We start from the raw sequence: 12,655 nt of genomic DNA, 5'->3' as shown, positions 1-12,655 counted from the left end.
AAAGAAGCAAAAATTAGTGGGAAAACAGAAGACTGGGAAGCTTTTAAAAACCTGCAGAGAGAAACTAAGAAGGTCATTAGGAAAGAAAAGATGAATTATGAAAGGAAGTTGGCGGATAACATTCGAAAGGATACTAAGAGTTTTTTTTAAATACATAAGGAGTAAAAGAGAGACACGGGTTGATATAGGACCAATTGATAACGGTGCAGGAGCTATTATAATGGACGATAGAGAGATGACAGAGGAATTGAATGAATATTTTGCATCGGTCTTCACTGTGGAGGACATCAGCAATGTGCCGGTTAGTCAGGAGTCTCACGAAATGGAACTGAGTTCAGTTAAGATTACTAGGGAGAAGGTGCTAGGAAAACTAAATGGGCTAAAGACTGATAAGTCTCCCGGACCGGATGAGGTGCATCCCTGGGTTCTGAAGAAGGTGGCTTTAGAGATAGCGGAGGCATTGGCAATAATTTTCCAGAAATCGATAGATTCCGGCATGGTTCCGGAGGACTGGAGGGTCGCAAATGTAGTTCCGTTGTATAAGAAAGGTGGGAGGCAGCATAAAGGAAATTACAGACCTATTAGTCTGACGTCAGTGGTGGGAAAATTATTGGAATCTATCCTCAAGGATGGGGTTATGGAATACCTAGAGGCGCAAGGCAAGATAGGTCCTAGCCAACATGGTTTTGTGAAGGGAAGATCCTGCCTGACCAACCTATTGGAGTTTTTTTTGAAGAAATCACAGGTAAGGTGGATAAGGGAGAGGCGGTAGATGTTGTGTATTTAGACTTTCAAAAGGCCTTTGACAAGGTGCCTTACAAGAGACTGATTAATAAGATGAGAGGTCATGGAATTACGGGTAGGATAACAGAATGGGTGGAGCATTGGCTGGTTGGCAGGAAGCAAAGAGTGGAAATAAAAGGATCTCATTCTGGTTGGTTACCGGTTACTAGTGGTGTGCCGCAGGGGTCGGTGTTGGGACTGCTCCTTTTTACCTTGTACATTAACGATTTGGATAATGGAATAAATGGTTTCGTGGCTAAGTTTGCGGATGACACCAAGATAGGTGGAGGAGTAGGGAGTATTGAAGAGATAGGAAGGTTGCAGAGGGACCTAGACAGTGAAGGAGAATGGGCAAGGAAATGGCAGATGAGATTCAATGTTGAGAAATGTGCAGTTGTACACTTTGGAAGCAGAAATAAGCGGGCAGATTATTATCTAGGAGGAGAGAAAATTCAAAGTACGGAAGTACAAAGGGACTTGGGGGTACTCGTGCAGGATACCTTAAAGGTTAACCACCAGGTCGGATCGGTGGTAAAGAAAGCAAATGCTATGCTGGCATTCATTTCGAGAGGTATAGTGTATAAAAGTAAGGAAGTGCTGATGAGGCTCTACGGGGCACTGGTGAGGCCTCATTTGGAATACTGTGCGCAGTTTTGGGCCCCACATCTTAGGAAGGATGTGCTGACGTTGGAGAGGGTTCAGAGATTTACGAGGATGATTCCAGGAGTGAAAGGGCTTACGTATGAGGAGCGTTTGTCGGCTCTTGGACTGTACTCACTGGAGTACAGAAGAATGAGAGGGGACCTCATAGCGACATTTAAAATATTGATAGGAAAGGACAGAGTAGATGTGGCTAGGCTGTTTCCCTTGGTGGGCGAGTCCAGGACCAGAGGGCACAATCTTAGAATTAGAGGGTACAGTTTCAAAACAGAGATGAGGAAAAATTTCTTTAGCCAGAGGGTAGTGAATTTGTGGAACTCCTTGCCACGTACAGCAGTGGAGGCCAGATCAGTGGGGGCGTTCAAGGAGGAGATAGATAGATATCTAAATAGTCAGGATATCAAGGGATATGGGGATAAGGCTGGAAATTGGGATTAGAATAGGTTTTTTTTCTTTCTTTCCCCCATTCCCCATTTCTCATGTCTATTTTCCCTTTCCTTGGAGCAAACTCGATGGGCCGAATGGCCTGCTTCTGCTCCCTTGTCTTGTGGTAACATAGTGTCTAAAAACTACTTGCTGGATGATGGCAATTAATGCTTAAAGCTATCCTACATTAGCTACCGATGAAAGCTAGCATTCTCCTCTGTCAAACAAAAACACCAGCTATCAGAAACATTGAAACACTTTCCTTCCTGGTAATTTCTAGTCAACAACTGAATAAAGAGCAGTGTATTTGGATTTCCAGAAGGCCTTTGACAAGGTGCCGCACATGAGGCTGCTAAACAAGATAAGAGCCCATGGAATTACAGGAAAGTTACAAGCATGGATAGAGCATTGGCTGATTGGCAGGAAACAGAGTGGGAATAAAGCAATCCCATTCTGGTTGGCTGCCGGTTACTAGTGGTGTTCCGCAGGGGTCCGTGTTGGGGCTGCTTCTTTTTATGTTGTATATCAACGATTTGGATTATGGAATAAATGGCTTTGTGGCTAAGTTTGCTGATGATACAAAGATAGGTGGAGGGGAGGGTAGTGTTGAGGAAACAGAGAGTCTACAGAGAGACTTGGATAGACTAGGAGAATAGGCAAAGAGGTGGCAAATGAAATACAATGTTGGAGAGTGTATGGTCATGCACTTAGGTAGAAGAAATAAATGGGCAGACGATTATTTAAATAGGGAGAAAATTCAAAATTCAGAGATGCAAAGGGATTTGAGAGTCCTCGTACAGGATACCCTAAAAGTTAACCTCTAGGTTGAGTCGGTGGTGAAGGTGGTGAATGCAATGTTGGCATTCATTTCTAGAGGAATAGAATATAAGAGCAGGGATGTGATGTTGAGGCTCTATAAGGCATTGGAGTACTCACTGGGAGCACTGTGTGCTGTTTTGAGCTCCTTATTTAAGAAAGGATGTGCTGACGTCGGAGGGGGTTCAGAGAAGATTCACTAGAATGATTCCATGAATGAGAGGGTTAACATATGAGGAACGTTTGACGGCTCTTGGGCTGTACTCCTTGGAGTTCAGAAGAATGAAGGGGGACCTCATAGAAACATTTCGAATGTTGAAAGGCCTGGACAGAGAAGATGTGGCAAAGTTGGTTTCCTATGGTAGGGGAGTCTAGTACAAGAGGGCACGACTTCAGGATTGAAGGGTGCCAATTCAGAACAGAGATGCGGAGAAATTTCTTTAGCCAGAGAATGGTGAATCTGTGGAATTTGTTGCCATGGGCAACCATGGAGGCAAAATTGGGTGTATTTAAGGCAGAGATTGATAGGTATCTGAGCAGTCAGAGCATCAAAGGTTATGGTGAGAAGGCGGGGGAGTGGGGCTAAATGGGAGAATGGATCAGCTCATGATAGAATGGGGGAGCAGACTCGATGGGCCGAATGGCCGACTTCTGTTCCTTTGTCTTATGGTCTATGGTCTTACACAATGTTAGAAACTCTGATACACATTTTGCTGTACAGTTAGGTTTTCTTTAATGCTGGATTCACATTCGACATACCTTTGGCACTAGGTAGGGAAGAACAACTCGACTCTTTACTCCCATCACTTGCTTCAATCCATCCAGAGCAAACTCTGCCATTTCCACACCATTCTGCAATAGACAGAATAATCAGCGATACTGGTTCATTCCCAACCCAATCAACAAAAGTGCAACAATGTGCATTTATATATTTAATACAAGTCTCAAAATGATTTACAGAAGGGTTTACAAAATTCAGCACACAACCAGGCAGGAAAGAAAAAAGCTATAAGTGGAGTTTAAGGAGAGAGGCAGACTTATTTAGGGAAGAAATTCCAAGTTTGAGGCAATAGGATAAACACATCTGCCCCAGGACCTTCCCAACTCTAACACTTACAAGTTGCTCCAGCAGGAATGGAAGAATGTCATCAAGGGCCTGATACCCAATTGTTGAGTGAAGCTGCTCAAATGTCTTGGAAGCAGCTTCACGGACTTCTTCAAGGGGGTCGCAGAGGGCCTTCTGTACTGTGGGAACGAGAGACTCAGAGAAGACAAGTACCTGGCGGGAGAGCAGAGAAATAGTCAGAATCACAAATATTCTGTGGTATGATTAATAAAACGAGACCTTGGATTACAGGCAAAATTCTCAGAAATAATACAAGGGACAATGACTTTGTTTGAAGGAATGAGGGCTGTCCTCAAGAGGGAAATAGGACCATATCAGCCAACAAAGGAACTGGGTTGGGTTGAGAGTAGTAGAGAAACCAAGGTTATCTATATTCTTGTGTAGAATAATGAACAGGAAGTGGTACTTTCAATGTTTTCAGCCAGATCAACAGAAGGATTGTTCAACCAATTCCCCACCTCAATGAAATCAAATCCAAATCGACAGTAAAGCAGAGAAGAGGGCCATTCCAAGGTAGAGACCAGTGTTGAGGAAGTAATGGCTTTAATTTAGACAAAGGCTTTAAAAGGTTAAAAGTCAGGGTGCAGCCACATATCTGTGCCACCATGAAGACCATTTGTTTTCACCAACTGCTGAAATCCTTAACCATGATTTGAAACATCTCCACATTTAACCATTCCTTTTTTAGTGTCCATGCCTTCAGCTCCAAGGCCCCAAACTCCAGAAGTCTCAGCCCTGCCTTCCAACTTTAAGATGCTCCTCAGATCTCTCTCTTTGACCAAGGTTTTACTCGATTGCCCGAAAACATTTGAATGATAGCAAACTTCTTCCTCAAGAGGTGGTGGAAACAGAGTCTTTGAATATCTTTAAGGCAGAGGCAGATGGATATTTGATAAGCAAAGTTTCTGGGAGTACATGAGAATGCAGAGTTGAGGTTGCAGTCAGATCAGTTGAGATCTTATTAAATCATGGAGCAGTCTCAAGGAGACAAGTGGCCTACTCTTACTGCTAATAATGTTATGTACCTTACTTTAATATTTTCATTTGATAATCCTGTAAAGATCCTTGGGAATTTTTACTATGTTATGCTCCTATAGAAATAGGAATCTTTATTGCAATTGAAAGCATCAGTCATTGCATAAATATGGAGGTGAATGGAAGGTGACAGTCTAGATTGCTGGGAATTTGAAAGTGCAATTGTTCAGTGATTTAACAGAAACCTTTTCTCCAGAGCTGGATGTGGAAGATTTGGCCATCAGAGGGGAAGGGTGGATGATGGACACAGGGAAACGATAAAAAGTTGTCACTGTAAATGACAGGACATGAATGCAATGTTCAATGCAAAAATCTGAGGGTGATGTCATCATCTTTGCTCCATCTTCTGCTAAAATTCATTGAATTCAATTAAAGGCAGGCATGGTAGTGTAGCGGTTAGCGTAACGCTATTACAGCGCCAGCGACCCGGGTTCAAATCTGGCCACTGTCTGTAAGGAGTTTGTCTGCCCGTGTCAGTGTGGGTTTCCTCCGGGTGCTCTGGTTTCCTCCCACATTCCAAAGACGTACGGGTTAGGAAGCTGTGGGCATGCTATGTTGGGGCCAGAAGCGTGGCGACACTTGCGGGCTGCCCCCAGAGCACTCTACGCAAAAGCTGCATTTCACGGTGTGTCTCGATGTACATGTGACCAATAAAGATATTTTATATCTTAAGTTTCTCTTTTGAGTCAACAGTTTAGCTCCCATTTGATGTAAAAATCCCCCTCCCCGTGGGAGCCACAGGGTCTCCCACCTCTCCCTGTGGGAGCCCTCTTGGTACCTACTGTGTTCTCCTTTTAACAACAGGGACCTTGGATAGGAGAGGGAAAACATAATGGCACAAACTCAATATGACAGGAGATACTCACTGCATCTTTGCTGGTGGATTTCATGATCTCACTGAGACCGATACAAACACCCTGCCTCTCGTCACTTTTATCCGATTTTAACCCCGCTTCCAGGATTGGAATAATTTCTGGCAAGATCTTCTCCCCAAGCTTTCGCACAAGGTCACCCAGCGTCCTTGCAGCAATCTGCAGGTAGAAGACCAATCGTGTCAATACAAAACCTTTCAAAATTCAGAGCTCATAAAAGAGAGTTATGGGGTTATTAAACAACCCAACTAGCCATATTGCACAGCACTGTGTAGCACATCAAAATACAACCATTCTTTGGTTTGTCACGTCTGTTAGAAAGATTTGATATCTCAATGATTTTTTTCTTTCCAACTATGGAGGTTTTGTCATCTTTAGAAGTCTGGTCATCAAACCAGCTTTCAATTAGCTTAAGGGTATTTGAAATGCAAAATGCAAGGATCAGAACCAACTTGGAAAAGTCCAAGATCCGCCAGTTGGAATGATATTGGCATCTAAACATTCAATACTCACATCACTGGAGATGCAAAGCTAAGTTTAAGGAATGTGCTAGCTGCTATGAAGTTGCAAAAAGCAGCAAACAGCAATAGGAACATTAGAACCCTGCCCTTTGAACACTGACTACATTGCCAAATGGTACTTTTGCCCAAATTTAGATAACATTCAATAAAGGTTAAGAGAATAGGTTACATAATATGCATTGGCTCAAATATTGGCAACGTGAGCTATTTCATTATTTTAACATTTTGTATGTGAACTGGACAAACAGATTCAACCTCCTCAGTACAGAACTAAAAGTTATGAACCTGACAATAGTTCAACACCAGGACATCTGAATGTTTTATTCCCCTTCCCCCCGCCCCCCCATATAAATTAGTAATATTGAAGCACACTTGAAATGAAGGCAGCAGTTGCTAGTGGTGATTCGATTGCAATCTATGCAGGTTTGTTGGTTACTCAATAGCACAGCACATCTTTCCTTACCCTGCTGTAACACCAGCGGGTAAAGTGTTAAAATGTTGTCATATTCCTCATGCCGAAACTCAAGCATGATGCAAGTTGAAGACTCACTGACTGAGCATCAGGGGAGCCTCTTGTGGCAGATCATTTACCACTGTTGGATTCTTTGCTTTTTCCCCCAAAATCATTGAGGGTCTGCTCTTCTAGCATTCCCTTTCAAGAACTTACCACACTGCCTGGCAGGTACATTTTGTTTAATTACTTGTCAAACAAGAAAATGTCTTCTTTCTTTGCAGAGGATGAATGTTGAAGTACGGAGAGGCAAAAAATTCAGCAGATGCTGGAATCTGGAGCAATGCACAAAAAGTGCTGGAGGAACTCAGCAGGTCAGGCAGCATCTATGGAGGGAAATAAACAGTCGACATTTCGGGCCGAGACCCTTCATCAGGACTGGAAAGGAAGAGGGCAGAAGCCAGAATAAGGTGGGGGAGGGGGAGGAGCACACGCAGGCAGGGGATAGGTGATTCCAGGTGTGGGGCGGGGGGGGGTGGGGGGTGGGGGGGAGGGAAGAAGAAGAGGAGATAGCGGGTGGGGGAGGGGGAGAAGATGTAATAAGCTGAAAGGTGATAGGTAGAAGAGACAAAGGGCTAGAGGAGGAGGTATCCCGTAGGAAAGGGCAGTGGACCATGGAATAAAGGATGGAGGAGAGGAGATGGGCAGGTCATCAAGGCAGGGGAAGGGAGCCACAGGAATAAGGGAAGACAAAGGAGTGGTGGGGGGGGTTACCAGAAGTTAGAGAAATCAATGCTGAGGCCATCAGGTTGGAGACTCCCAAGGTGGAATACGAGGTGCTGTTCTTCCAACCTGCATCTGGCCTCAACGTGGCAGTAGAGGAGGCCGTGGATAGACATGTCAGTATGGGAGTGGGATGTGGAATTGAAGTGGGTGGCCACCAGGAGGTCCTGGCTGTTGCGGCAGATGGAGCTAAGGTGCTCGACGAAGTGGTCACCCAATCTGCATCGGTTGTACTGGAGGCCGCGCCGGGAGCACCGGATGCAATAAATGATACCCTCAGACTTACAGGTGAAGCGCTGCCTCACCTGGAAAGATTGTCTGGGACCCTGAATGGTGGTGAGGGAGGTGGTGTAGGGAGAGGTATAGCACTTGGTGCAGTTGCAGGCATAAGTGCCAGGGGGTTTATGACGTTTTGAGTTTCTCCCTTGTGACTACTAAAACCATCGAGGAAACTGATCAACCGGTGCCCAACCTGATTCCTTTGTAAACCTTTACATTGGGTGCTGTAATAGGTATGTGATTGTTGCAGGATGCTTTCCCGGAGATATGGTGGACCAGTAACTCAGGTAGATTTTAACCCAACCAAGCTGCAATACCATTAGAAATAGGAGCAGGAGTAGGCCATACACTCCCTCGAATCTGCTCCACCATTCAGTAAGGTCATGGCCCATTTGATTTTGGCCTTGGCTCCACTTTCCTGCCGGTTACCTGTAACCCTCAACTCCCCTGGAATCAAATAGCTATCTCGTCCATGAATATATTCAATGATTCAGCCTCTAAAGCTCTCAGACACAGAATTGCAAAGGGTCAGGAGCCTGTGAGGAAAAATGTCTCTCAATGTCTTAAATAGGCAACTGTTTCATCTGAATCTATGATCCTAAGTTCTAAGGTTTCTCCCATGATGTGCATTGTCCTGTTAGCATCAACCCTGGCAAGACCCTCAGAATCTTGAGGTTCAATAAGATCACTTCTCATTCTTTTAAGCTCCAATGAGCATAGGCCCTATCTGCTCAACCCCTCTTCATAAGACAACCCCTACATCCCAGGAATCAATCAAGTGAACTTTCTCCAGACTATCACTAATGTGAGTATACAAGGAGATCAGACTGTTTGTAGAGATAGAGATACCTTTTGGCCCATGCCAACCATCAATCATTTACACTAATCCCGTTTTTATTCTCCCCACACTCTTATCAACTCCCTCCAGATTCTACCACTCACCTACATAAAAGGGGTAATTTACAGTAGCCAATTAACCTACCAACTTGCACGTCCTCGGGATGTGGGAAGAAATCAGAGCACCCAAAGGAAACTCATATGGTCACAGGGAAAACGTGCAAACTCCATGCATACAGTACCAAAGGTCTGGATTGAACCCGGGTGTCCGGTGTTGTGAGGAAGTGGCTCTACTGGCTGCGCCGCTGTGTGCCCTTTAGGTTGCAGTATTTCAGGTTTGGTTACAATTGCGCCATGTACAGTTATAACAAGACTTCCCGACTTTCATACTCGTCTGCCTTCTTAGTTACTCGTACCTACATGCTAACCTTGTGCTGCATGTCAGCACGGATGCACGAAAGGGAAATTGTGTTTGCCAATCCTACTGGAGTTTTGAGGATGCAACTGGTGGAACAGGTAAGAGACAACTAATGGATAGGTATATCTGAATATTCAGAAGACGCTTGATAAAGTGGTTAATGTGCAAAATTAAAGCACATAGGATTGCCAGGGATTGAAAATTGATTGACAGGAAACAGAAAGCAGAGAAAAAAAGGACTTTCTCAAAGTGGCAGGCAGTGACTAGTTGGGTACCACAGGGATCAGTGTTTGAGGTTCCAGCTATTCAGAATATATTATCAATGATTTGGATGAGGGAACTAAGTGCGAGATTTCTAACTATGCTGAAAGTGAGTCGGACAGAGTTATGGAGGAGGACACAAAGAGGCTTCAAGGTGATTTCGGCAGCTTGAATACAAGGGCAAATGGTTGGAAGAGGTTCTGAGTACAGGAGGAAGGACACCTTACTCCAATTACACAGGGTCTTGGTGAGACCACACCTGGAGTATTGTGCGCAGTTCTGGTCTCCTAACCTGAACAAGGAGATAGGAATAGACCAAAGGTTCACTAATTTGCAGCATGGTTATACGAGGACAGCAGCTGGGGGATTGTTTTGTATCATTTCTTGATATTTCATTACAATACAGGAAAAGCTGCCATTTGGCTCATTGGGTCTATGCTGTTTTACAGACAAGCCCCATTTCTTCCTTCAATTTTCCCTGTAACCTATTCTCTCCACATTCTCATTAACACCCGCCATACCAACACCTGCTGCCTTTGAGATGTGGGAAGAAACGGGAACACCCAGGGGAAAACCCATGTAGCTACACAAAGGAAGTCCAAGCAACACACACACAGACACCACTGGGACTCAACATTGAACCTGGCTCAGTAGAGCTATGAAACTGTAACTCTACTAGCTATGTCATTATAATGTTTCCACGTGTATTGTTTGTGATTTTGGATGATTACAAGAGCAGTATCTTAAAAGTAATTTCTGGAATTAAGCTTTCCAGAAATAAGGATGGCTATAGTTGTCATTATCAAGCCGTCCCTTTGGCTATTAAGTAGACTAAATAATGAGATCTCAACATAATGAAGGTTATTCCAACAAGTCAATGTATAGTAATACTTAAGTAGATGTCACTTTATCATCCTTGCCTCCAATGTCACTTAACGTTTGAACTCACCGTTCTCTTGTCAGCGCAGGTGCTGGCCAAGAAACCCAGCAACAGAGTGAAGAGTGTTGGCAATATCTCGCGAAGAGTGCGTGGAGTGTTGGACACAACAATTTTCCAGACGTGTAGCGAGGCCTGACGCACCACGAGTTGTGTGTCAGATCGGCCCATGTAGAGCCCAGCCAGTACACGATTCCGCCTCTCCTGCCCCAGTGCAGTAATTATAGCCTGACAGAACAGAACATCACATTATAATCGACCACCTGATACATTGAACGATACACAATTTAAGCACTGAAGCAATTCATTTAGCCCAGTTGGACCGTGCCTCCGTTCACATTCCACAAGAATCTCCCACTATCCAACCCTATCAACACTATTATTAATCTCCCTTATATATTCATGTAGTGTCCCTTTGAATCCATACAAGCCTCAGCTACTTCACGTGGTAGCAAGTTCCACATTCTTACCGTTCTCGACAAAACTTCCTTCTGATTGCTCGTTAGATTTATTACAGTTTTATTTATGATCCTTAATTTTAGACTCTTCAAATGGAATTATCTTCACTGTGCTTTTGTGACCAAACCATTTCATTATTATGAAGATTTCTATCAGGTCACCCCTAAGCTTTCATTTTTCAAGAAAAGAATTCTAGTCTGGTCAGTTTTTGTGGGATCCTTTTGAATGGCACCTCAGGGCTAGGTCACAAACCCACTGATAACATGAAAGCCTATGCACGAGGCTCGTAAACTAATCCAGACAGCTAATCTACCCTACGGACAGACCTTTGAGCCAACCCATATGAAAGGCATAATGTGCGAGGCGTGTTGAACTGATACAAACCGACAACTTAACAGGTTTTTAGATATTAAGGGAATCAAGGGATATTGGGTTAGTGAAAGTGGCACTAAGGCAAAAGACATCCTATTTTTGTATAGTGAGTGGATGAATTGTCTATTGCTGCTTTATTTCTTACGTCCTTACAACACTGACAGGGGGAGAGCCAATTAAACTGAGGTGCATGCTAATAGCCACATATATAAGTGTCCTTTCACATTATTGGGTTTTACCAGTTGTGCACGGCCCATAATAGTAGATCACATAACACTTATGTCAATTTGTGTGCTTCACCTTATTGGACTGGGCGGTACCAAAATTGTCATCCTCTGAGGCAGTCTCTGTTGTCATCTTTCCAGTCACCCCCGACACATGGAATAGCAAGTCTCCCAGCAACTGGACGGAACTGAACCTGAAATCCAAAGCAAAAAAATCACCTTGCATTGCTTTGACTTTTCTTTCAATATAATTCAGCTTCCATCAAGAGAATCCCGCATCCAAACTGTGCACTGCACTGAGCTGGGATGTGGTTTGGTTAAACAATGGGGCTAAAACAAGCTTCTCCAGACTGCCTGGAAAAAGACCTGCCTCCTACAACAAAACACTGTTAAAGAAAGCAGAGGCAGCTGAAAGAACAAGATGTAAATTCATATCAGAAATAACCAAAGGGCTAAAACAGATGGGAGATTTGCATGTTGGAGATTCAATTTGTTCAGTGACTAAAAATGACTGCATTAAACCATGGATTTTAACCTCTTTGCCTCGTGTTACAAATGAATCATGGATGCACAAGAGGTTCAATATGTCAATGACAATTATGAGCACAACTCAGAAAAAGTACTTCAGATGCATTTTCCAGCCACAGTTTAGGAGGTGTCAGATAAGAGGGTTTTTCTGTCTCTCAAATTTGATTGAGTTTTTTTTTGAGGCGGTGAAGGAGATGATGAGGATAGGACAGTGGATATTATCCATGTTGACTTTAAAGCATTGGACAAGGTTCCTCATGGTAGGCTGGTCAGAAGATTAAGACACATGGTAACTTGGATACAAAATTGGCTTGGTCATAGAAGACCAAGGGTAGTGATGGATGGGTGTTTAGCTGATTGGGAGGGTCTGTGACTAGTAGAATAAGTGCTGGAACCTTTGTTTTTTTATATATATAAATGATTTGGATGAAACTGTAGGTGGTCTGATTAGCAAGTTTGCAAATCACACGAAACCTAGTGGAGTTGAGGATAGTGAGGAAGGTTGACAAAAGGATACGGCAGGACATAGATCAGGCAGGCAGAGTTTAATTCAGACAAGTGTGAAAATGGCAGGACCCTTGGGAGCACTGATATACAGAGGGATCTTGGGGTGGAAGTCCATAGCTTCCCGAGAGTGGTAATACAAGTGGATAGGGTATTAGACAAGGCGTATGGCATGCTTGCCTTCATCAGTTGGGGCACTGAATATAAAAGGTTGGGAAGTCATGTTGCAGCTGTATAAAACTTTGGTTAGGCCACTTTTGGAGTATTGTGTGCATTTCTGGTTGCCACACTATAGAAAGGATGGGGAGGCTTTGGAGAAGGTGCAGAAGAGGTTTACCAAGATGTTGCCTGGACTGGAGTGTA

The 12,655-nt window shown here is 43.7% G+C and overlaps 1 protein-coding gene across 1 annotated transcript in view; it reads right to left on the bottom strand.

The window, feature by feature from the left end:
• gcn1 (GCN1 activator of EIF2AK4) overlaps positions 1-12,655 on the bottom strand; it is a 112,826-nt gene that overhangs the window by 20,567 nt on the left and 79,604 nt on the right. The window contains exons 43-47 of the mRNA XM_052031982.1: positions 11,337-11,454; positions 10,218-10,433; positions 5,713-5,877; positions 3,803-3,964; positions 3,445-3,537 (exon numbers count right to left, since the gene is read on the bottom strand). Coding sequence (XP_051887942.1) covers positions 3,445-3,537; positions 3,803-3,964; positions 5,713-5,877; positions 10,218-10,433; positions 11,337-11,454 — 754 coding nt within the window. The remainder of the gene's footprint in view (positions 1-3,444; positions 3,538-3,802; positions 3,965-5,712; positions 5,878-10,217; positions 10,434-11,336; positions 11,455-12,655) is intronic.

The sequence above is a fragment of the Pristis pectinata genome, chromosome 17, assembly GCF_009764475.1.
Source record: "Pristis pectinata isolate sPriPec2 chromosome 17, sPriPec2.1.pri, whole genome shotgun sequence".
Lineage (NCBI taxonomy): Eukaryota > Metazoa > Chordata > Chondrichthyes > Rhinopristiformes > Pristidae > Pristis > Pristis pectinata.
This window is presented reverse-complemented; position numbering and strand designations above follow the sequence as displayed.